Here is a 25,237-nt window from a genome sequence, read left to right as displayed (position 1 = left end):
AATGATAACTCACTGTTGTTCTATATTTGCATCTCCCTGACGCTTAGTGGATGCAGAGCCTTTTTATTTCTTGTCTTTTGATCATTTGTATTTCTTCTCTGAGAAGTTTCTGTTCATCTCTTCAAATTCTTTGATGGGGTTGGATTTTTTTTCCTTGTAAAGTTCTACTTGTGTTTTATATATCTTTGCTATTAAGCCCTTAACCAATGAGTGATGAGCAAATAATTTCCCTCATTCCATGGGCTATTTTTGTATCCTGGTCATCATTTCCTTTTGATGTGCAGAAGCTTCTTATTTAATGTAGTCTGATTTGTTTATCTTTGCTTCACTTGCCTGGTCAATGACCATATCTTTTTATTAAATATTAACTGATATTCTGAAGTCATAAAAACTGCTACCAAAATATGCTCTGTGAAAGATAAATTCTTTTGTGGTTGTTTTACAGAGCCAGGAATCAAACCCGGGGATTCATACATGCGAGGCATGCACTCAATCACCAAGCTATATACTACACTATATTTCCCAGCCCAAGATACAAGTTTTAAATCATCTCCTGGATCATTCTAATAATCTAGCATCTACTAGATTTGTTTATTAGGAAATAAGAAAAATATTTTACAAGGGTTTGTTTTGTTACAGTTAAGAAAATAAAAATGAGAATTTCTACTTCTGGCTATGATGAAAAAAAGATATAAACCAACCTTTCATAACAATCAACCATAAAAAAATCAACAAAAAATAAAAAACAAAAACCTAGACAAAAAATAAAAGGCAGTTTGTTCATGTACTAGGCAACAGAAAGTGCAATACTGTAATCCCTAGAGGAGAACTCAAGCAGTAAGCCACAATTACCCAGGCTCTCTGGAGAGAGGGACAATTTCTGCACAGTACCAGAAATACAGAAAAGCCTGAAAACATAAGGTAAAAAGAAATGTAATACCTCATATTTGTCATCATAATGACAAGTATCACACACAAAACTGAATCATAAAGCTCACTTAAAGCTTTCAGAAGGAAACACACACCAACAGAGACCTAGACAAATGGATTTATAACCTCTGCTCCTATTTGGGAGTCCCAGTCAATACCAAGACAAAGTAATAAAAAAACAAGGGTTATAAAGAAAAAAACAAAACTGCCATTGTTTATCTCTTAGTTACACAGAAAAACTCCAGAAGATTCTACAGTTAAATTATTCAGATTTGTCATTCTCACTTCTGAATTCTCAGCACTGCAGTTAGTTATAGTTGATACTCAGATGGTGGGTATGGTGCCTGAAACTTTATTTTTAAAAGTATTGTAAATCATAGTGCTTTTAGGGGGAAAAAAAAAAGGAAAAACAAGCCAGAAATCACCAAATTTCCACATACCAGCAACAAATAGATAAAAATATTAAGGACACCTTATATCAGCAATAAAATAAGTCCTACATAAAATAAATTGAAGATAGCCAAAGTAAAGGATAGGAGCATTGACAATGGAAAAGATGCCAATTTTCTAAAAATTAAACCAGTAACTATAACTCCAATAAAAATTCCAATGCCCTTTTTTAAAAACCTCATAAATTAATCCTGAAATTAATGTGGGAATTCAAAAGGGTTAGAGTGGTCAGGGAATTACTAAAAATAAGAACAAGGCATGTAGGGCCAGGGCAATAGTACAGAGGGTAGAGCAGTGGCCTTGCACACGGCCAACCGGATTCGAGCCCCAGCGTCTTATATGGTTCCCTGAGACCATCAGGAGCAACCCCTGAACACTTCCAGTTGTGGTCCAAAAATAAAACAAAACCAAAAAAAAAAAACAAAGAACCAGTGAGATACTCAAGTAGCGCCTGCCTTGCATATGGGACTGTGCACCACATGGACCCCTGAGAATCACAGGTTACAGCCCTGGAGTCCCCCCAGAACAACACCACATATGGCCTAATGGCCCTGGGAACTGCTATTACCATTGTTATTAAGAGCAAAACACAACCTAGGGCAAAAAAAATTAAGAGAATAAAAAACACAGAAAGAAGAAAGCAAGCAAGCATAACAGATCCAAATATCAGGTATGTTCTAATTCTTTCAGTAATGAGTTCATGAAAGCTTGTTGCACAATGTTTGTGACATTCAAATATTCTTTTATAAATACATACCTTTAATGTAAATGGAAAATAGCTTTATATTTTAACAATCTCAAGAATGAAATTCTTACCTTCAACTATGCTGGACTTAGCAAGAAATCCTGAAGATGTTTTTAGAGCACCATTGAATACCACAAAACTTGCACCTGTCACTGATAAAAAATATATAGATTCAATTATTTTATTTTTCACCAATAATGACTTTTTTTTTTAAATTTCACTTTACTTTCACTTTACTTTGACATTCAATTATTTTTAAACCTACCCTTTTTTATTTTATATGGTATCTGGTCATCATGCAAAATGTTGACCATGGCACATAAATCAACAAATGCTATGTCCCCATTACTTACCAATAAAAAAACCACACAAAAATATTGTCTACAGGTAATTTAATGTTTGTATCAATAACTGATGTAATAATGTACTATTTAAAATGTTTTGTCGGATAAGTGTGGGGGTTGGGGGGAGGAGAACTGGTGCAATGGGTATGGCATTTGTTTGCCTTGAATGTGGCTTACCCGAGTTCAATGCCAGCATCCCATGTTGTCCCCCAGGCACCACCAGGAGTGATCCCTGGGTGCAGAGCCAAGAGTTAAGACCTGAGCATTGCCAGGTGTGGCCCAAAAATAAAACAAAAAGTTAATGAGGGGAACACTTAGGAAAATGAGGGAAGGGAAAAGTGCCTGCCTCACAGACAGGAAAAATGCCTGTAACTTTGTAATTCATTATGATTAAATTTAACAAAAAAATTTTTGTTAAAAAAATGCTTATCGCTTCTCGGCCTTTTGGCTAAGATCAAGTGTAAAAAAATGCTTGTGTCAGATTGGAGAGATAGCGTGAAATTAAGGTGCCTGACTTGCCTATGGTGGACCCCAGTTTGATCTATAACACTACATGTGATTTCCAAGCACTGCCAGGAATGATCCCTAAACTTAGGGTGAAGAATAAACACTGAACACCTCTGTGACCCCAAAACATAAAAATAAAACATTTGGTCAATGTTAGTGAGAGTGTGGAAAATAGAAGATCCACAACTGAAGGAGCAAAAATCAGAACAATTTCTATGGAAGGCTTCATAAAGGATATATAAAAAACAGATGATATTGATTGGCTGCCTGTGGGGTAGGGAAGATAATTGTTTGGGGGTCAGGGAACTAAAAGAAATTCTGCACTGTATCTTCATACATTTTTTCTTTTCTTGCTTTTTAAAAATTATCTTCTGGGCTGGTGCAATAGTATAGCAGGTAAGGCACTTGCCCTTGCACGTGGCCAACCCAGGTTTGACCTCCAGCATCCTGTATGGTCCCCTGAGCATCCCCAGGAGTGATTCCTGAGTGCAGGTCCAGGAGTAACTCCTGAGCATCACCTGAGCATGTGTGGCCCAAAAACAAACAAACAAAAAAAAATGTTTTCAAGTTTACCTACAAATGAATATGTAATTAAAATATTTGATTGGTGGCTAGAAAGTCATCAGATGATTTTAGAATAATGTATGGATTTTATAGAATACTTATTTCCACTTAACTTTCAATTTGTTAGGGTCTCTACTGCAAGGGGCTAGTGGAAACAGATGTCACTGAGGCCATTCAACCAGAAGCAAGAGTAGTTACTGGTCAGACAAACTATTTATGTTCTCTTTATTAATATGGGGAGGCCACAGTGGAGATGCTCAAGTGATCACTGTCATCGTTGCTCATTGATTTGCTCCAGCAGGCACCAGTAACGTCTCCACTGTGAGACTTGTTGTTACTGTTTTTGGCATATCAAATACGCCATGGGTAGCTTGCCAGGCTCTGCCGACTGGGCGAGATACTCTCAGTAGCTTGCCAGGCTCTCTGAAAGGGGCGGAGGAATCAAACCTGGGTCGGCCACATGCAAGGCAAACACCCTATCCATTGTGCTATTGCTCCAACCCCTCAGAATGATAAATGATAAATTAATGATAAATGGTGAACCCATCTTTAGCATTTTCATAACCCCAGTCATTTACAGTTTTATAAATCACTCATCTGTGTGTCTTCCATGATCTTCTCCAAACAAAAGTCAAGCAGAGAGCAAACAAATGCAAGAAAAAAAAACCAACAAAAAACCCAAAATGTCATCCCAGAAAAAAATTAAGTCTCTTATCTTCCACTCAGGATACACTAAACCTGAAGGTGTAAACATGATCATAAACAACACTTGTCTTTAAGTCATAGACAGTCCAAAAGAAAAATACACATTTTAAAATGTTTGTATAGATACAATGTAAAGCATACTGCTTTATTACTCCTATTTGATAAATACACTTATATGAATATAGATAGTTATCCCCTTTGAAATGAGTTTGATTTATTGACGTGGTTTTATGAATTAACACCATGAACCCACTCTCACCTTTTCTAGAGTGTCCAGTGGCACTGTTGGCCTGTGTTTGATAACCTCCATCATTCTGTATACAGACTAGATGAGAATCTGCTTCTGTACTAAAACTAGCTCCAATGCTAATAACATGCTCATTGGAAGAATTTATCACTTTTATTACCTGAAATAAAAAAATAACGTCCATTTAGAGACTTTTAAGATTTTGTGTCTTTATTGTAGCACTGTCGTCCCTTTGTTCATCGATTTGCTTGAGCGGGCACCAGTAAGATCTCCATTGTGAGACTTGTTGCTACTGTGGCATATGGAATACGCCACGGGTAGCTTGCCAGGCTCTGCCTTGAGAGCGGGACACTCTCGGTAGCTTGCTGGGTGCTCCAAGAGGGACAGAGGAATTGAACCTGGGTCAGCCGCGTGCAAGGCAAACGCCCTACCTGCTGTGCTACCACTCCAGTCTTTATTAGTTACAATAATTCTAAGAGCCACATTTCTAGCAAGCTTCATAATTATCATAGTTTCAGCTGTCTTCCCTGAGAATGTAATAGAAGGGTTAGGGAAATAGTACAGTGGGCAAGGCAAAGAAACAACAACAACAAAATGTAATAGATAAAAATGTTTTAAGATGAAATCACCTAATAACTGGATAACTAAAACAGCAGGAGAAGAGATTTTAAAAAATTACTAAAATGCCTACCTAAGAAAATACAATGTTCAATAAGTACATTCAAAATACATTCTGAATAAAACAGAAACTAGGGTGCAGGTCAGTGCTAGGGCACAAGCCTTATTATATGTATGAGACTGTGGGTTTATTTGATGAGCAGCAATTAAAAAAATTTTGTCTTTGGGCCATACCCAACAGTGCTCAGGCCTCAGCAGTGGTTAGGGCTTACTCCTGACTCTGCACTCAGGGATCATTCCTGGTGGGCTCAGGGGACCAGACAGAGTGCCAGGGATCAAACCCAGGTCAGCTGCATGCAATGAAAACTTTAAAGCTACTCTATCTTTCCACTGACCCTCCAAAGATTTTTTTTTAAATAAAGCAATATTGGGGCTGGAGCAATAGCACAGGGGGTAGAGCGTTTGCCTTGCACACGGCCGACCCAGGTTCAATTCCCAGCATCCTATATGGTCCCCTAAGATGCAGAGCCAGGAGTAACCCCTGTGCATTGCTGGATGTGACCCAAAAAGAAAAAGAAAATTATATAAAGCAATACTTACATCATTATATTTTTTCCGAGGAATTTTAATGCAGCTTTTCCCCATTTCCATATGAATCAATAGTTGATCTATATTATGCAAGGTATACTGGTAATTTCGGAGGTCCTACATTGGAAAAAAATAGTTCCAAAAACCCAAAGTCACTATCCATGAACATTACCCATTCAAAAATATCCTTTCAAGAGAGAGAGGAGAGAAAGAGAAAAATGCCTATGGACATATATAGGATAACATTGAGTTTGTCCTTTCAGCCTTGCCGTAGGGAACTTAGTTTACCTTTAAAGCAATGTCCTTTCTGTATGGACACAGGAAGACAGTTAATGTTATGCCTTGTAACTTGGGAGCTGATTAACTCCAGTAATATTTACTCTTGGGCATCTGCTTCCTCAACTCAGCTGCCCTTAGTTCCTAGCACCCCAAATGCAGGGTCCTGATGAGGGATGAAGCAAGCTGTGAGCTACCCTGGCATTGAAATGGGCCAGACCAAAGCACCACAATACTCAACTATAAGTTGAGAGCATGGTCATAGACAAATGCTGTCATGATCCAAAAGTAACGACGAGACTAAGACCCTGCTGGGGTTAGGAAGACTAACCTGGCCTGAGGACTGTGGTCTGGAATATATAGTGAATGCCCTCAGGAAGGACCAAACTTTAAGTTTGATATATCTCTTACTGTGCTCATACAGAATGACATTGCTAGGAACATTAGAAGTAGATTTATTACAACTATTTAAGTGGGTTACTAGCTAAGGAAAGAAGAAAGTGACACACCCTGGATGGGATCCCGCCCTTAGTCTCGGATCTCCTAGTAATCTGGAATAATCTCCTTAAATGAGACTTTGTTAACCTTCTGGAGGAGTGGTTTTACCCCTGTTTGTTGATTTGTTAATGTTCAATCCACCTTTGTGTCACCACCCTATGTGATTGCTATGTAAACTGAGATTGTAAGAGAAGTGGAGAGAGAGAAGACACAGAAGGGAAAAGATACAGAAGCAAGAAAGAAGACATAGAAGCAAGAGAGAAGACACAGAAGAGGGAGAAAACACAGAAGCAAGGAGAAGACACAGAATCGAGAGAGAAGACACAGAAGCAAAGGTGAAGACACAGAAGTGAAGGAGATGACACAGAAGCAGAGCACAGAGCGAAAGAGAATCATCGGAGCCAGAAGCAGGGGAAAGAAAGGGTACAAAGCCAGTGAGAATCAGAGTCAGTCAGAGTCAGAAGTGAGAGCAAGTGGGGCTCCAGAGAGAGAGACTGGAAGAGATCAGAGGAGAGATGACAGAAACAGAGAGAGGTCGGAAGAGACCAGAGGAGAGACTACAGAGACAGAGATATACAGACAGACAGACAGAAGAGAGCACAGTGGCACACACAGAAGCAGAGCACAAGGAGGAGCCATTCCGATCTGGTCCATACACAGCGGCTCAAGAGCACTGAACTCGAGCGGCAAGAGAGAGAACGTCACCCTGAGAGCCCGTGAACAACACAACATACATCACATCACCCCTCCCACGCACATTTCCCTGTGTCTGTTATTTTTTTATTTTTTTACAGACACAGGGAAATGTACACAGGTAAAAAGATAGGTGTTGGAACATTATATGACTGAAGCCCAATCACAAAAAACTGCATCTGTGTGTCTCATTGTGGTTCAATTAATGATAATAAATCCTTTCAAGAGTAACACCAGAAAGCAGTATGAAATTAAAAACCAACCAACCCTTACAGCTACTCCACAATAAGACCGAAAAAAATAAATCATGAGAAAAAATTCTGCAGTATTTGGGGGTGATCATTTTTTAGTTATAGTTCTTCTGAAATAAAAGAGGTCTCCAAACTAACGTGTAAATAAACAGATCCACTACAATACTTTACTGTACTAAAAGGTGAACAGAATTCTAGAAATTAGAGGTAGAAGAGAACCTGAAATATCACAGAATACTCCTTATTAAAGATGAGAAAACTCAAGCTACGATTTACTAAACTGATTAGGAACATTTTAATTAAAGTGTCAAAAGCTTCAACAACCATGTAAAACTCACATTATCTAAACATGTTAAAAAAAAAACTGTGGCAAAATTAATCAAAAGGAAACTTTGTAATTAGGTAATAAAACTTATGAGAAATTATGTTCCAAAAATAAATTCGGGGCTGGAGCAATAGTACAGTGGGTAGGGTGTTTGCCTTGCACGCAGCTGACCTGGTTTGATTCCCAGCATCTCATATGGTTCCCTGAGCATTGCCAGGAGTAATTCCTGAGTGCAAAGCCAGGAGTAACTTGGGTGTGACTCAAAAAGAAAAAAAAGAAATTTCAAAAACAGATTCCATGTATGTTAAACAAATCAGAATTTATTGTAATTATACCAGAAATACTACACTAAAATGGAAAATATAGATGTGTAAAATGTTCTAAGAGAAACTTAAACGTAACATATTAAGAACACTTAATAACATAATTTGGTTACTCACAACAAGTAAGTTCATAATAGTGTGTCCTACTTCTCCAAAAAGAGGTTTTCGTCCTCTGATACTTGTTAGGGGAGCAGGATATACTATACATTAGAAAAGAAAACTGGTTATTGCCAATAAAAATCAAAAAGGTCTTGAACTTACAATCTAAAATTCTTGGTTTTTCAGACATTATGAATAAATGCTGCCCAGTTAGTTCTCTGAGCAAAGTGAGAGATGCATAAATCATTCCTCATATAACTACTAGATGCTACATTGACCTTGGAAATTTCGTACTTATTTAACCACCACATTTAAGCATGTCTACACCACTTTACAAACAAAAGGAAACTTGCTTATGGTGATTATTAATAATTCAGATAAATTTATAATTAGGCTTTCTGATTCCAAAGCATTTAATATTTTTATTTTCCATGTTATCAGAAAATTATGATAGCTAGAAAATTATTTAGAGGTCAGGCACCCCCCCAAAGTTCTAGTAATTTAAAGAAAAATGTGATTAAAATTTATGGTACTTACAATTAGCACTTAATTATGCTAATTTCTGGTAGTAAGCTTTTAGTTGTGTTAGCATGGTAAAGAAAGCATGTTAAAGAGAAGTCAGTGTGGAGAAGGGAACATGGGATCTCACCAACTACTTTCATTTTAGGACTTTTACTTTTTGATAGTTCTTAACCTCTGGTCAAGAGTATAAAAAGGCAGAAACACTGTTACATGGAACTACAAATACTGGCATCTAAAAGGAAAAGATACCTTGCTGACAGTGTATACAGGGCTTAAGAAGAAAAAGGTGGAAAAAGAAAGACAAGACCATTTATATGATGGTTTAACGCAGATACATTTTCAACCTTTAGTTTAGGTCATGGGCAAACATTAACTCTTTAACACCTATTATATAAATATATTTCTTTCAAAGCTGGTATTACCTATTTTAAAAACTTAAATCAAAGTAACTTACATCTTTCCTATTACAAACACATTTTGCAGTTTTTAAAAAGGACAACCACGGAGCAAGAGTGATAGTATAGTGGGTAGGGCATCTGCCTTGCATAAGGCCTACCCTGGTTCAATCTCCAGCATCCCATATAGTCCCCAAGCCACCAAGAATGATTCCTAAGCACAAAGCCTGGAGGAAGCTCTGAGCACCACTGGGTGGGGTCCCTGATTAGAGGTAGAAAAAAAAAAACAACCACTACTTAACAGAGCTCCTGTATGTCTGGCTCCATATTCATAGATTTATAAATTCATGGGGAGCAATAATTTACCTTTTAATACCTAGTCAATGTGAAATAAATTTTTACAGTACATTCTTTAAATAAAACTTTACAAGATTTTGTGTTATGAACACCTAGAAATTTTGTGATATTCCAACATGTTTAAATTTACAGTAGACAAGGACTGGAATTTTATGCTATTGTTATTTTATTTTTGGAGTTTGGGGTCACACCTGGCTTTGCTCAGGGTACCATATGCAGTGCTAGGGATTGGATCAAAGTCAGGAGAGTGCAAGGGATGCGCCTTACCCCCTGTACTGTATCTGCAACCCCTGGCTTAGAATTTTAAAAGTACAACAGAGCAAAATTAGGTAATTCATTACTCAATTGAAAGTTAGTTTAATGATTCCTGAAAGTCTTATTTAATTTTCGTATATTTGGCTTTTGGGCCATACCTGGCAATTCTCAGAGGTAACTCCTGGCTCTGCTCTCAGGAATTACCCTGGTGGTGCTCTCGGGGGACCATCTGGGATGCACGGGAAACGAACCAGGATTAACCGCATACAAGGCAAGCGCCTTACCCAAGGTGCTCTCTCTCTAGCCCCAATATCCAGTACATTTGAATGTACATAATTTAACATATTATTCTAAAACTTACCTTTATATTCTGCTCCCAATCGTAACATTAAACGCATAGGAAACACCTTTGCCCAGGGAATCTCTAACTTCTGGATAAGAATTCCACAAAGAAAGGGATTATTTGGTAATGGTAGATCATCAAGTTTCTGAAAAGTAGGTGTAATAAATAGGAATCCTCCATGATCCTTGCTGCCGAGAAAACTCTCAGTAAAGGTTATATTGTTCAAATTTTCTATGTATTTTCCTATAAATGAGATATTAATAAAATGGCTTTAAGTTGTTTTAAAGAGAAATTATCAGTCTGATTGTATCAGTATAAACTTTAAGGCAATGTTGGTTGTTTTTTCTTATTTGTACATCTATTGAATATCTTTATATACAAAGTTCAGTTATTCCTGGAGACTGGGGCTTACAAACAAAACTTAAAAATGTCCTATAGGGGCAGAGACAGTACAGCAAGTAAGGTGCTTGCCTTGCACACTGCCAACCCAGGTCTGATTCTTGGCACCCCATATGGCCCTCAAGTCCATCAGGAGTGATTCCTGAATGCAGACCCCTGAAAGAGTCCTAAGCAACCCCCTCAAAAATAACAGGAATAAAAAACACAGGAGGAAGAGGAGAAAGAGAAGGAGAAGAATAAAAAGAGGAAGAGGAGGAGAAGACGTAGGAGAAGAAGAAGAGGGGAGGAAGAGTTGGTGGAGGAGGAGGAAGAAGAAGTGAAGAAAGAAGAGGAGGAAATTCTTGATGCTTTAAAAATTTTTTTTTCTAATTGGGGCAATTGTATAACGGGGTAGGGAGCTTGCCTTACAAGCAGCTGACCTGGGTTCAATCCCTGGCACCTCATACAGTTGCCTAAGCTCCACCAGGAGTGATCCCTGAGTGCAGAACCAGAAGTAAGCCCTGAGCACAGCCAGTTGTGGCTCCCCCTTGCCAAAATTTTTTTCTGGTTAAATGAAAAATAATCACATGGCTTCAATCTTAGGTAGTTAAAAAAAGGGGGGGGGTTTAAAAAAATAAAGAAAGCAAATATAGTTTCTTCTTTTAAAAATATTTTGTTAAATCTCTAAGCACAAAAAAATACTACATTTAAGAAGAATGATAATGATGATTAAAATCTCGTTTGTTTTGGAGCCACATGTGAGCAATGCTGGTGTTCAAGGGCTATTTATGGCTTTGACCTCAGTAATGACCCAGAAGGCCCTCTGGGCACCATTGGTGGTGCCAGGAATTCTTATCAGAATCAGCAAGACAAACATCTTAACCCCTGTACTATCTCTTGGGTCCAATAATTAAGATCTCTGAAGAAATAAAAAATATTACAAAAAAAAATATCCTTAGTACAATTAGCACTGCAAAGCATAGCTACCTTAATTCATGCATGTTCTAGTTGGAACAATTCAAAATACCATACCTTTTAAAGCATCCTTATATATGGTAATAAATACTCTAAAGATGTCTTTGGGAATAGTATCTTCATTTGGCAAACATAATAATAGAATAATAATTTCTGCTTGTCCCAAGCCATGCAATCCATTGGTTGAGAAGTACCAGTATCTGTCTGAGGAATCTTAAGTAATAAAAGCATATTATTATAAATGTCAATTTCTATTAACAGCGAAACAACCACAACTGCCATTTGCACAAGTTAGTTTTTAAATCTTTTTTCTAAAAGTTCTGATAAAATCTTTCACTTGAATCATACAATGTAAATATAAAGAGAAAAAGAATCAAAAACTTTCATGCAGTCAATTAAATACTTCAAAAAGATGCACTAGGGTATAGGAGGTAGGGCACATGCCTTGCACTAAAGTCAGCATGGGTTCAATTCCTGGTACCACATATAGTTCCGCAAGTCCCACCAGAAGAAATTCCTGAATGCAGAATAACGAATGCAACACCAGTTGTGGCCCCCAAAACAAAACAAAAAAGGATGCACTAAAATAATGGTGTTGGAATCAACCTAATTTCAAAGAAGAAGAAAAGCTACTAGATACATTACTTAGCAAGAGTTAATTTATTATATAAGGCTATTTAATTCTTTTTTTTTTTAATAATTTATTTATTTTTAATTAGAGAATCACCGTGAGGGTACAGTTACAGATTTATACACTTTTGTGCTTATACTTCCCTCATACAAAGTTCGGGAACCCATTCCTTCACCAGTGCCCATTCTCCACCACCCGTAAACCCAGCGTCCCTCCCACCCTCCCCAATCCCATCTCCCCCCCAACCCACCCTGCCACTGTGGCAGGGCATTCCCTTCTGTTCTCTCTCTCTAATTAGCTGTTGTGGTTTGCAATAAAGGTGTTGAGTGGCCGCTGTGCTCAGTCTCTAGCCCTCATTCAGCCCGCAACTCCCTTCCCCCACATGGCCTTCGACTACAATGTAGTTGGTGATCGCTTCTCTGAGTTTAAGGCTATTTAATTCTTTATTTTTATTTATTTTGATTTTGAGGTCACACCTGGTAGTGCTCAGGACTTACTCCTGGCTCTGCACTCAGGGATCACTCATGGCAGGGCAAAAGATACCATATGGGATGCTGGGCATTGAGACCAGGCCAGCCACGGGTAAGGTGAGTGCCCAACCCTCAGTACTATCACTTCGGTTCCAATTTCTTTAATTAGATCACAGATCAGTTACTTTAAGATCATCCTAACTGCTATTAAAATAGGATTCATGTTTAATTCTCAAATTTTTTGTATCTGAAAAAAGAAAAACACAGCTAGGCTTTGAGCCCATAATCTTAACCTAAAACTGATTAAGCGACACTAGCTAAAATCTATAGTCTTGTATTTCAAACTCATTAGATATAGATTTGCAAAATTTCTTTATATCTAGCTAAGAACCACTGCTCACTTTTCACAGTTCCCTACCAAAATCTATCCTGCAGATGGAATTAATTCAGAAATGCTGCCTTGTGATTAGGTGATGAGAAGATGAATCATACTTACAAAATACTAACTTGACATTCACAAGCAGATTAGCATTTAGGACAAAAGTAACTGGACGACAATCTTCACCTTCAAGAAGCAAAGTGATCTGCTCATGAGATGGATGCTCTTCTATCACAGGCTCTAAACCAAAAAATGATATTAACTAGAATAAATATGACTTCCTGTTAAATATGCTTTAAATGGAAAAAATTATAAATTCAGCATTGGTTTGATCAAATTTGAAAATAAGAAACAAAACACATTGAAAAAAAACAAACAAACAAAACCCTGGGCAAGAGTGATAGTAATGCGGGTAGGGCTCTTGCCTTGCACATGGCTGACCCAGGTTCAATTCCCAGGATCCCATAAGATCCCCTGAGCATAATCAGGAGTGATCCCTGAGAGTAAGTTCTGAGCACTGCCAGGTCTAGCACAAAAACAAAAGCTGTTTGCTTTGCATGAAGCTGACTGAAGTTCAAATCCTCAGCACCCCAATGATTCCTGAGCACAGAACTTGGAGTAAGCCCTGGGCACAGCCAGTTGTGACACAAAAACCAAGTAAAATAATATTTAAATTTAAAATAAGTAAAAACAAAAGCAAACATACTTGAGCACCAAATTTAAATTTCCTATTTATATAGCTTCCTGGCTAGTTCTATCAACAGAGCATTAAACAAACTTTTATATTTATATAAAGACATTAATAAGACATAAATTGTTATTAATACTTATTGATACAATTTTAGCACCTCTGAAGTTTTGAAACGAGCATTATTATAAAGTGGGTTCCAGCTTGCCAGCTGCTCCAACTATAAATTTTGAAACTGACAACTCTGTGAAAGACTAGATGCCAAGGTAGGACCTGGTGTCTGCTGCCACGGGCACTATGTCATTGGCATGTCTCAAAAAAACACAAGTAATCAACAGGCATGCAGAGCAAAGAAAAGGATTTAAGGTTTTTTTTCCACCCACTACAGCACAATTCATGAAGTGGTCACTTTTGACAGAATAGAGTCTAAGCTTCACTCTTCTATCACACAGAGAACACACTCATTAAATGTGTTAAGAAGCAGCACTATGCCTGAAGTGAACAAAAAGGTAATGTCTCTAAGTGGGAGCTTGTCACTGAATCTGAAACTTAAGAGAAACTTAGAGATCACCTAGATTCTCTTCTTTTACAAATGAAACTGAGGCCCAAAGAGATTAAATAGCAAGCTGCAAGTCACAAACTTAGCAGAATAACAAGAAAGCACAGAGGTTAACATTCATATCCTGCATGTATCTAGCCCTGGTTTAATCTCTGGCACATGGTTTCTGAGCACTGTGGGTGTAGCCTTGAACACAGCCAGGTGTGAATGTGAAGACCTCCAAGCCAAGGTAGCCCTAGTGGTCTCCACCACTACAGGATCTGAGAACTGCATCCTTGGACCCTAACAATGAACTTCCTGCCCGGCTAGCAGAGAATAATCATCAGTAATAGCTCCCTGGTTCCCTGGAGCACCGCTTCGGAGGCTCTACCCCTCCAAAAAAGAAAAAAATAAATGAAATTAACACTCTAAAGCAATCAAACATTCCTAGAGCTACAAGATGATGAGTTTCCTTGGCATGAGACTTTTGCCTCATTCTAAATAAGAGATCTAGATGTGATAAATGTGATCTTTTACAGAGAATATGCAAAGCTTTTTTTTAACCTTTAACTTTTTGTTTTTCTGTACTGACATTTTATAAATAATATTTATAAATATAATGCATATTTCAACCAAAGTGGTATAAGTTTAAAATAATATATTTTATACATTCTAGACAAAATAGAAAACTTAATTTTTGTTTTTGTGATGCACCCATAGGTGCTTAGGGCTTACTCCTGGTTCTGTGTTCTGGGATCATGCTGGGGATCAAACCCAAGTTGATCCCCACTGTATCACTCCTGCCCCCAGAAAACCTTTTTAAATGTTCTTTAAAAATTGATGCAACTGCTGTCCTACCTGATCCCTTTTCTCCAGATGCAACCAGAAGAGGAGGCAAGCTGTCTTCATCATTAGGTAGGAGACTAATCTTATTGCAAACATTCTTGTCAATACCACACAATAACCTATAATCTGAAGTATTAGCAACAGGTACACTGCAGTTAGCCAAGACACCAGTAGGACAAGAAGGTTCCTCAGTTTCTGCAAAAACATCATCATCCAGTGTAAAAGAAGCAGAATTAGGTACCCCTTCAGTTCCTGAATTTACAGGCAATTTTTCCTTAGGTGGAACCTGAGAAACAGAATTCTGAATTGTCTCTTTTCTTGTAGTATCTCCTATTTCGTTGTTTGCTATTTCCACTGCAGCAGAATGAGAATGATCCACTGAATCTACCATCTGTAAAATATGAAATAAAAAATGAGTTCATATTCTCTGTTCAACTATGAAATACTAATCTCTATAGTCATCTTTTAAATAAGAATTCATTTTTAAATGGGCGTAGAAATTCATTTGAACTTAGAGCACAAGATTTTAGCTTTACTACATGCTTGAGTAGATGTTAATGACTTTGACTTTATAGACTAAAAAAAGGAAACAAGAACTTTAAGATCACACAATGAATAAGCTTGGTTCAACCAAAGACTCCCCAAAGTTAGGCACACAAAGGGGAAATGGCAGGGGGGAGGTAGGAGAGGCTGACTAGCAGTTAGAAAACAGTATATTTCACAGTAATAGCAGTCTAGAATAAACTACATACATAATAGGTCTGCTTCAATAAAGCCCATTTCTTTTTTAGACTAGTTAACCCTGAGTAAATATGAAATAACTATGAACTCAAGTGACTAATCTATTTAGAGGTTAGTTGTATTTTTTTAATTTTGGTTAAATATTGATTTAGGGTAGGTACTAGCTAAGAAGCATTCTTCTGGTAATTAGCTACATGTAATAGCTACAAGTCGTAACAGCTATTTGATAAATAGGTATTTGTAAAACCTAGTTTTTAAGCTCTTACTAACAAACAGCAAACATTTACAATACATAGTACATAACACTGAACAGGATTATATCCAACTAGTTTTATGTATGTACCTAGCATAAACAAGGAAACTAGCACAGTGCCAACACTGATTCAATCCCCAGCACCACATATGATCTCCTGAATGACTCTCCTGAGTGAATCAGGGTTCACTCCTAAGCAGAGTGAGGACTAGGCCCTCATCCCACAACTGTCACCATGTAAGCTGGCACTGTAGCACTGCACTGTCGTCCTGTTGTTCGGGAGGGCACCAGTAACGTCTCCATTGTGAGACTTGTTTTTCCTGGTTTTGGTATATCAAATGTGCCACAGGTAGCTTGCCAGGCTCTGCCATGCAGGCGGGATACTCTCGGTAGCTTGCTGGGCTCTCCAAGAGGGACAAAGGAATTGAACCTGGGTCATCTGCATGCAAAGCAAATGCCCTACCCGCTGTACTATTGCTCCAGCCCTGAACCTGAAACTAAGTCAATAAAAAGAAGTCAAATGCAACACAGAGAAAAACAAGTGATAATAAACTAGAGAGAACAGTTCATTCAAGAGAAATGGGAGAGTACCAAATGATCTAATATACCTGTAAGGAAAAGAGAGACGGGGAATATAAAATATTCGAAGACATAAGAACAAAGAATTTTTCAATATTAATCAAAGACAATAAAACACGGAATCAACTTGTTCAGAAAAATAATTAAGCACATAAAAAAATCAGACATAGACAAATGATCATCAAATCTCATAATAAAATAAGAAAATCTTGGAGTCCAGGGTGATAGTACAGCAGGTAGGAAGTTTGCCTTGCATGCAGCTGACCCGGCATCCCATATGGTTCCCCAAGCACAGCCAGGACTAATTTCTGAGTACAGAACCAGGAGTAATCCCGAGCATCACTGGATGTGACCCAAAAATTAAAAAAGGAAGGCAGGCAGGCAGGAAAGAAGCGTGGGAAGGAGGGAGGGAGAGAGAGAGAGAGAGAAAGAAAGAAAGAAAGAAAGAAAGAAAGAAAGAAAGAAAGAAAGAAAGAAAGAAAGAAAGAAAGAAAGAAAGAAAGAAAGAAAGAGAAAAAGAAAGAGGAAAGAGAAAAAGAGAGAAGACAGACAGACAGGAAGAAAGACAGGAAGAAAGGAAGGGAGAAAGAGAAAGAAAGAAAGAAAGAAAGAAAGAAAGAAAGAAAGAAAGAAAGAAAGAAAGAAAGAAAGAAAGAAAAGAAAGAAAGAAAGAAAGAAAGAAAGAAAGAAAGAAAGAAAGAAAGAAAGAAAGAAAGAAAGAAAGAAAGAGAGAGAAAGAAAGAAAGAAGGAAAGAGGGAAAGAAGGAAAGAGGGAAAGAGGGAAAGAAAGAAAGAAAATCTTGCTCTGGAAAGAAAGTATAGAGGTCAAGGTGATTGCCTTGCATGCAGCTAACTCTGATTACCAGTACTGTACTGATTCTAAAGAAAGGACAATCTTAAGTCATCTGAAAATAATCAGACAATGGGACTGGCAGTGGGGTACACCAAACAAAAATTATGCCTGATACCTGAAAGAGAGCCATCGTAATGGAAGATGAGTGTCAAATCTCCTTTTTATCAAGGAAGTATCTGGAACCTCATGCTGCCCTTCGATGGGAAATACAGGTACTTCTTTCTTATTGTCTTCAGAATCTCAAGGAGCAAGTTTTTATTTTTCCTACATTTCAAACATCTTTACTGATGTAGGCAGGTAGGAAGGGAAACCCCCCTGCCCCCAGGGCAATGGCAATGAATTTGCTGGGAAATAATATCAATAGCCCTGAAGTTGCAAAAAAAAAAAAAAAATTTGCAGAAAACTGAAACTAAGGCCTGATAAGACTTTCACCTGGCTCCAGCAACAGACCCTAAGAAAGCTGGATCCCCAAGAAGATCCAACAGGAACAAAAGGCCAGGAAAGAAATTTCAAAGACCATCGACCATTCCCAACTCTACCTCCTTTGGCAACCTCCTTAGAAATGAACTTTTACCTAGGTAGAAGCCCCACACAGGGACAGGTTAGAGAAACCAGGCAGTTAAATGTTCTAAAGTTCCTGGAACAACACCTCCAAATTCTATAATACTAACATCCCAGTAGGAGCACAAAATTAGCTGGGAAAGTAACACAGAAGCCAACTAAGCTCAACATACAAAAACAGTAACAGGTTCAACTAGCAACAAACAGCTTAGTAAACCCTAGACAATAACTTAACAGGTCGACCCCATGGTGAAATATAATGATTTTCACAAATGTTCTTTACTGAATCATTTTTTGATAATTTCCTTAGCCATTGAGTTGTAACAAACAATATAAAATAAACTATTTTATGCCGGTAAAGGGGCCTGATTTGGGGGGTAGTTGGGAAAATGGGAACAATGGAGGAGGCAAGGTCACACTGGTGGTGAGATTAGTGTTGGAATATTGAATATCTGTAACAAATTCATCATAACCAACTTTGTAAAACACAATGCTTAAATAAAGGAGAAAAAAAAGAACTTCCCAGAGTTGGGGCCAGAGCTATATAGTACAGTGAGTAGGATGTTTGCTTTGTATGTGGCTGAACCAGGTTCAATCCCCAGATCCCATATGGTCCACCAAGCACCACTAGGAGTAATTCCTGAGTGTAAAACCAGGAGGAACCCCTAAGCATCTCAAGGTGTGACCCCCAAAACAAAGAACTAACAAAAAAAGAATTTCCCAGAGTTAAAAGCAAGCGCAAGCATCAAGAATCAAGTGGCCAGAGGGTCCCGCAAAAACAGTCCCAAACAGAAAAACTCCAAGACACATGATAATCAGAATATTAAAAGCCAAACATAAAATCAGAACACTGGAAAACAGCAAGATCCAAAAAGGAGCTTACATAAAAAGGAAAGTTCATAGATTCAGAGCAGACTTACTCAATGAGATTCTATAGCACCAGAAGAGAATGGAGGGATACCATTTAAAAAAAAAAAAATTAAGATAATTATTCAGATTTGAAGGAACGATACAGGATACAGAGATTCATGGCCACACAACAGCTTAGGGAATTTTTATAGCCTTGAAACCAGCTCTGCAAGAATCATTAAAGGAGCTTCTTTAACAAGCTGGGGACTAGAGAAAGAGTACAGTGGGTAAGGGGAATGACTTCCCTGCACTGGCCAGAGTTCTACCCACAGCATCCTAAATGGTACCTGGAGCACCACAAAGAGCGCAAAGCCAGGAGTAAACCCTGAGCATCACTGGGTGTGCCCCAAAAACAAGAAAAGAATTTCTCAAAAATTTGCCTAAGTATAGTATTCACTCATATCACTTATGGTTGCTTAGTATCTGACTGAATTTTTTTCAAAAACAATCTTTCTTCTAAGGTGTGTAAGTCTTAAAAATTAAATGGATACCTATGCTATATTTTTCAAATTAACATGAAATAGATAACTACTACAAATACACAATTTTGTAAGAGTGAGGAGAATTAAGAAAAATTTAAGAGAAAATATGACTAGGCCTATAAAACTATAAAAATGTGTTCCACTTTTATGTCTTTTAAGTGTGTTTACTCCTGGCTCTGTGCTCAGGGATCACTTCATGCAGGCTTAGGGGACCACATGGAAGCCAGGGACTGAAGCCAGGTCTGCTGCATGCAAGATAAGCACTCTATTACTGACTCGAACAGACACTGAAAACATAAACTCTAAAATATAATCACTTCAAACAATGTATTTCTCATTTAGAAAAATCAAAAAATAAAAAGTAAAAAAGAAATAATAATCACAAGAAATTATCTCAAAATAAAACTAGTTAAATTAATAAGTCATTGTTTAGATTCCTTACCAAGGGTACATCAGGTAAGAGTGGACCAGAGTCTTCTGAACATCTTCTACTTCCAGATGATAATTTTGTTGTATCTGCAACTTCCCCATTGGGTAATATACCATCTGCAAACCATACTCTCTTCTGTTCTTTTGAACATAATCCTAGAATCAATTAAAAAAAGTATTTTAATTTGGAACATTGAAACAATATCAAGTGAGTCAGGCAATGTTTGAAAAACTTTTTGCTATCCATTGGGTAGCATGCATTCATATCAATGCAAATCCCAGAGAAATGACCTTTTGTGATTCATCTATACAAAGTAATGTTTTTTCTTATTCATACGAAGGCATGGGTGGTCCTGGCTGTGGAAAGCATATACTCAGAAAGGAATGGATGAAAGAGGGTTAAATTTTTACCTCTTCTCTCCTCTCTTCTTTTTTTGTTTTTTTTTTTGTGCCATACCAGACTATGTTCAAGGCTTACTCCTGGCTCTACACACTCAGGGATCACTCCTAACAGGGTTCAGGGAATGATATGTAGTGCTGGGGATTGAACCCAGGTTAGCCACATACAAGGCAAATATCCTACCTGCTGTACTATCACTCTGATCCCTTTAATCTCTTCTTAAGGTTAAGGGACAATTTTATAGGTTGGGGCAGGGTAAAGGCCAGTATTAAAACCTACATTATTGAGGCAAGATTTTTTTTAGTGTGAACACAAAAAAATTTAAGAAACAAGACATAATGAGTAGTAGGTGTTTCAGAATTGTAATGGAACAGACATGGCAAACAGTAAGGAAAATCATGAAAACAAAAAAAAAAGGGACAAAACAAATGTAAAGAAAATTAGGGATCACTTGTGCATCGAAGGCATCTTATTTCTAACAGCAACAAAAATAACACTTTTGTTCTAGCCTGTAGACACTAAACTTCATTAATACTCATAATTTCTCCCAAATTTATAAAATACAACTAGATACCAACACAAATATTTGCTATATTTTATTATAAACTATGTAAAGGAAGTTATATAAGCTGAGGCCAGGGTTTTGTTTTGTTCTTTTTTGGCTTTTTGGGTCACAGCTGGCACTGCACAGGGGTTACTCCTGGCTCATGCACTCAGGAATTAACTCCAGGTGGTGCTCAGGGGACCATGTGGGATGCTGGGAATCATACCCAGGTCAGTCTCGTGCAAGGCAAACGCCCTACCCATTGTGCTATCGCTCCAGCACCTGAGAGGCCAGATTTTAAGAACATAAAAATCAAAAATAGGGAGCCGGAATGATGGCATAGTGGTTAGGGCATTTGCCTTGCATGTGGCCGAACCAAGTTTAATCCTTGGCATCCCACGTGGTCGCTTAACCAGGGCCAAGAATAATTCCTGAACTCAGAACCAGGAGTAACCCCTGAGCATCGCTGGATGTGACCCAAAAAGGAAAAAAAAAAGAAGAAAGAAAAAAAAAAATCAAAAATATTATCTACCTTCTAAAACATAGTACAGATAATACTGAAGAAATTGGAATTATACATATTTTGAAAGGTGGGTAGACATTAAATCAGGCATTCCTCTTATTTGTTAAGCATCATACACTTGAAAAATAACTTAGGGTGTCAATATAATAAAATAGTAACTTTCAAAAGTAAATTAATCTCTTTAGAGCATTAATATTGCAACTGAATCTCCTTTAAATTGTAATGATAAACATGAAACAGGTATTAAGAGATGGCAAAAACCAAACTAATGTAAAAAGTATTTAAATTTGCCTTAAACTGACATAAACAATTATTTTCCAGCATGATAAAGAATAGAAATTTTCAAGTCTTTCAAAAGCACTTAGTATTACTTTGTAGGTAATCTCTGGGTTCTGAAAATGCTGAAAAATTTTCTATGTAAGAGAATCATAATAGCATTCCCAGATCCAAAATAACCTATCAAATCATACAAAGTAGAAATATATTTGCTCTCGGACAACAGTAAACTAACAACTATTGTTTTTAAATAGTTGGTAAGCATACATGTCTCCCCCACTCCCTTTTCCAAATTCCAGATAAAACCTGTTTTTACTCCACAAAAAATTTACATATGCTTAACATATGCTTTACTCAAGTGTTGAAACATTTAAAAGTAGAGTTGAAAACCACTTTTCTTTTGGGGCCACACCCAGTGATGCTCAGGGATTACTCCTGGCTCTGTAGTCAGGAATTACTCCTGGTGATGCTTGGGGGACCATATGGGATGCTGGGAATTGAATCTGGGTCGGCTGTGTGCTAGGCAAACGCCCTACCTGCTGTGCCCCAGCCATGAAAACCACTTTTCATCGAGGTAAAGTATACATTTAACAACAGATTTGTTACATTCTGTGGAGGTAAAGTATACATTTAACAACAGATTTGTTACATTCTATCACTGAGCTATGTCTTCTGGATTTGTCTCTCAAGTTCATCCTATATGGTATTCTTTTGAGTCCAGGCAAAAAGTCTAGAAAGGGAAGCTTCTAGAGTACCTTAATAGTTGGCACTGGTCAGTGACTTTCAGCCAGTGGTAGGCAATGGTAGGAAACAACAGGTAGGAAAAGGAATTCTGTTTATAAAACCTGCCAGGGACCACAAACAGCATCACTACTAGACATACAGCTGCACGTTCCATGATTTTCAACAACACTAGAACACTCCCTCAGTTAACAGTTATCTGAACATCAGTCTTATTAAGACAGTGATAATTCCAACACTTGCCACCTGGTATCCCTCCAGAAATAACGGTATTATCCACATGGTACCCAACCCAATGTCAACACTGAGAACCAAGTACTTCCTGGTGACTCATCGGTTCTAATACTACTCCCTTTCTCCACAATGTGGTGAAATCCGGGTCACTTGAGCATTCCTTTTGTTCTCTGCCCTTCCAATAGACATGTATAATCTGTCCCCAGTATAAAAGCCTTTCTGTAAGTTGTCTGGTTTCTCTTTCTTCACTAGATGTTGTCAAATACTTGATATAAAAAAATTTTAAAATTTTATTTATTCTTCAGTTTTTGAGCTATATCTGGTGGTACTCAGGGTTTATTCCAGGCTGTGTGTTCAAGAATCACTCCAGGCAGGGGTCAGAGAGCCAAATGGGGTGCCAGGTATTAAACATCAATCAGCTCTGTACAAACACCTTACCTGATATAGCTCTGACCCCCTAAACTTGAAATGTTCTATTTTGGGAGGAGCTTTTTTGAGGGGTGAGGGGGCAAGGGGTTGTGGGTCACAGCCAGCAGTATTCAAGGCTTAGTCCTGGCTCTGTGCTCAGGGATACAGGGGACCAAACCAGGGTTGGTCAAACGCAAAGTTACTAACTTAACCACCATACTATCTCTCAGGCCCCCTGATAAATCTCTTCTAGTTACCTTCAACAGTAGGCTGTTTAAGCACTGAGGTTGGCAAAGCTGTAGGTGAAGGATTACTGGATGTTTGAGTCTCCTCAAGAGGCTGAATAATAGCATCACATTCATCAGAATGATTAGATTTAAGATTAGAACCAGTTGGACTCATCATCCTTTCAAATGCCTGAGCTATAAAAGGAAAAGAATATTAAAATCTCAGATGTCTTGAATGTCAAACAAAATTATGATCTATTTTTCAAATTATGCAAAGAAAGAAATCACTGCTAACCAAGAGAAAGAAGTTAACACTTGGCAAATATTACTTCAGTTGGCATCATTCTACTTCAGTATAAGCTACCGATTATTACAATTTTATATTGGCATGATTGATGTATACCAATGAAATGAATTGCTACTTAATATGACTTTTGCCCTGTATCTTAAGTCTACTTCCAGCATAGTTTCAGTGATTATTTTTATAAACAACACATCGTTTCTTCTGTTTAAAATCCTCTACTGGCTAAGTTGTTACAATAGCTCATAACGTCACATTTTTAAAAAAATCATATATAGTCTCCATCATTGCCTTTCTGCCTTCCCAGTTGACCTTATATCTATCCACTCACTCATTAGAAATTGGCCATCTAGAACTCCTTATTCTTGAACAAGTCAAGCAAGCAATCCCCTTAATTTTGCGTTTTCACTTATTGTTCTCTATGTCTGGAATTTTCTTCCCATATATATTCATGTAGCTTGATTCTCTTACTTCCTTCAAGTCTCTACTCATATATTATCATAAAACCTTCTCCTGACCGCTATTAAAATAAAATCTTGTAACCTAAAATACAATAATAATTTTACAAAATACACTCTTATCACCGGTGTTATTATGCCTGACATTTTAAAATATTTTTGTTTAGGACGGAACCATCTGATCTCATATTTTCTTCACTTACTATCTGTCTCACACATTCAGAGGCTCAATAAAATCTTAAGTTCCACAAAATCAAAGAGTCTATTTTATTCTCAGCTGGAGCTCCAAGCTGCAGAATAGTGTCTGAATACTGCAAGATGATTTTTCATCCAAATAGTATGGGCCAGCAGTGGCTATTTACCCTTTAACATTTCTAAAATCTGAATAGGAATAAATGATGTCACTACTAAATAATTCCCCTTAAGTGACACTGAATGACAGCACTCACATGAAATGGCCAAATGAAATCTAAAGGCTTATTCTGGGTTTAAAATTAAGGTGCAACCTTCCCCAAATCTCCTACTGCTACTAACATGTATTGCTCTTTGAAATTTAGTTTCAGGGCAACTTCCTCATTGTCGACACTCCCTAATCAATTTACATTTTTTAAAATCTTCATGAAGCTTGTCTTATAACCCTTGAGTCATCTTTCTCCCCTTATTTAAACAAATCCATTTCATAATATTTTCTTTAGTAAGTCAAAGCCTGATCTCAGTATCCTAACTGAACCGCTCTGATGACTGTATCTCTTCACCTCCTGGATTCTTACAGGTCAGAATAGATTTTAAACCTCATCCCAAAAATGCAACCCATCAACTCAAATACTGTTTCAGTTCTTCATGGGTTTTTAGTGGGAGAGACAATTATGTGGGAACTTGCTCTAACATTTCTGAATTCTAGCAGACCACCCTTCCTAACAGTAACAGCAGTTATTTTCCAGGCTATTGAAACAGCCTGAGAAAAATAAAAAGCATCAGCATTTAAACTAACCTTTTCATAAACAATAGTAGAAATAAGGAAACATTCAAAAGATTTACAGCTATCATCTTCCAGAGCAGAGGTAAATAGCAGGGAGTAAAAAGCTTACCTCAGGCTAATAGACTCACATCAAAATTTTGGAGAACTGCTGAAAAAAAATTTATCTTCACTCAAAAGAGAAAAACAAATTATTATTATTATATATTCTGACTACCAGGAAGCAGGGTCTGAGCTAATACACAGCCTGGTCTTTAAAAGATCTGAAAATTATTTTTCAGAAATAAACTGTTGACAAATCTATCAAGATGCCAAGAAGCACTCAAGAACAAACAAGTATCTGAACCAAAAAAATAAAAAACAAACAAACAAAAAAAACCCCCCCACACACACACAAAACTC

At 37.5% G+C, this 25,237-nt stretch overlaps 1 protein-coding gene across 1 annotated transcript in view; it reads right to left on the bottom strand.

The window, feature by feature from the left end:
- The window catches only part of ZFYVE16 (zinc finger FYVE-type containing 16), a 56,601-nt gene that overhangs the window by 15,255 nt on the left and 16,109 nt on the right, over positions 1–25,237 (bottom strand). The window contains exons 5-14 of the mRNA XM_055138381.1: positions 23,131–23,295; positions 19,761–19,903; positions 14,953–15,331; positions 12,986–13,108; positions 11,446–11,601; positions 10,054–10,278; positions 8,182–8,264; positions 5,711–5,815; positions 4,505–4,652; positions 2,197–2,277 (exon numbers count right to left, since the gene is read on the bottom strand). Of these exons, the coding sequence (XP_054994356.1) occupies positions 2,197–2,277; positions 4,505–4,652; positions 5,711–5,815; positions 8,182–8,264; positions 10,054–10,278; positions 11,446–11,601; positions 12,986–13,108; positions 14,953–15,331; positions 19,761–19,903; positions 23,131–23,295 (1,608 nt within the window). The remainder of the gene's footprint in view (positions 1–2,196; positions 2,278–4,504; positions 4,653–5,710; positions 5,816–8,181; positions 8,265–10,053; positions 10,279–11,445; positions 11,602–12,985; positions 13,109–14,952; positions 15,332–19,760; positions 19,904–23,130; positions 23,296–25,237) is intronic.

This window comes from Sorex araneus, chromosome 1, assembly GCF_027595985.1.
Source record: "Sorex araneus isolate mSorAra2 chromosome 1, mSorAra2.pri, whole genome shotgun sequence".
Taxonomy (NCBI): Eukaryota; Metazoa; Chordata; class Mammalia; order Eulipotyphla; family Soricidae; genus Sorex; species Sorex araneus.
Note: the sequence above shows the minus strand (reverse complement) of the source record. Positions and strands in the feature narration are given on the sequence as shown.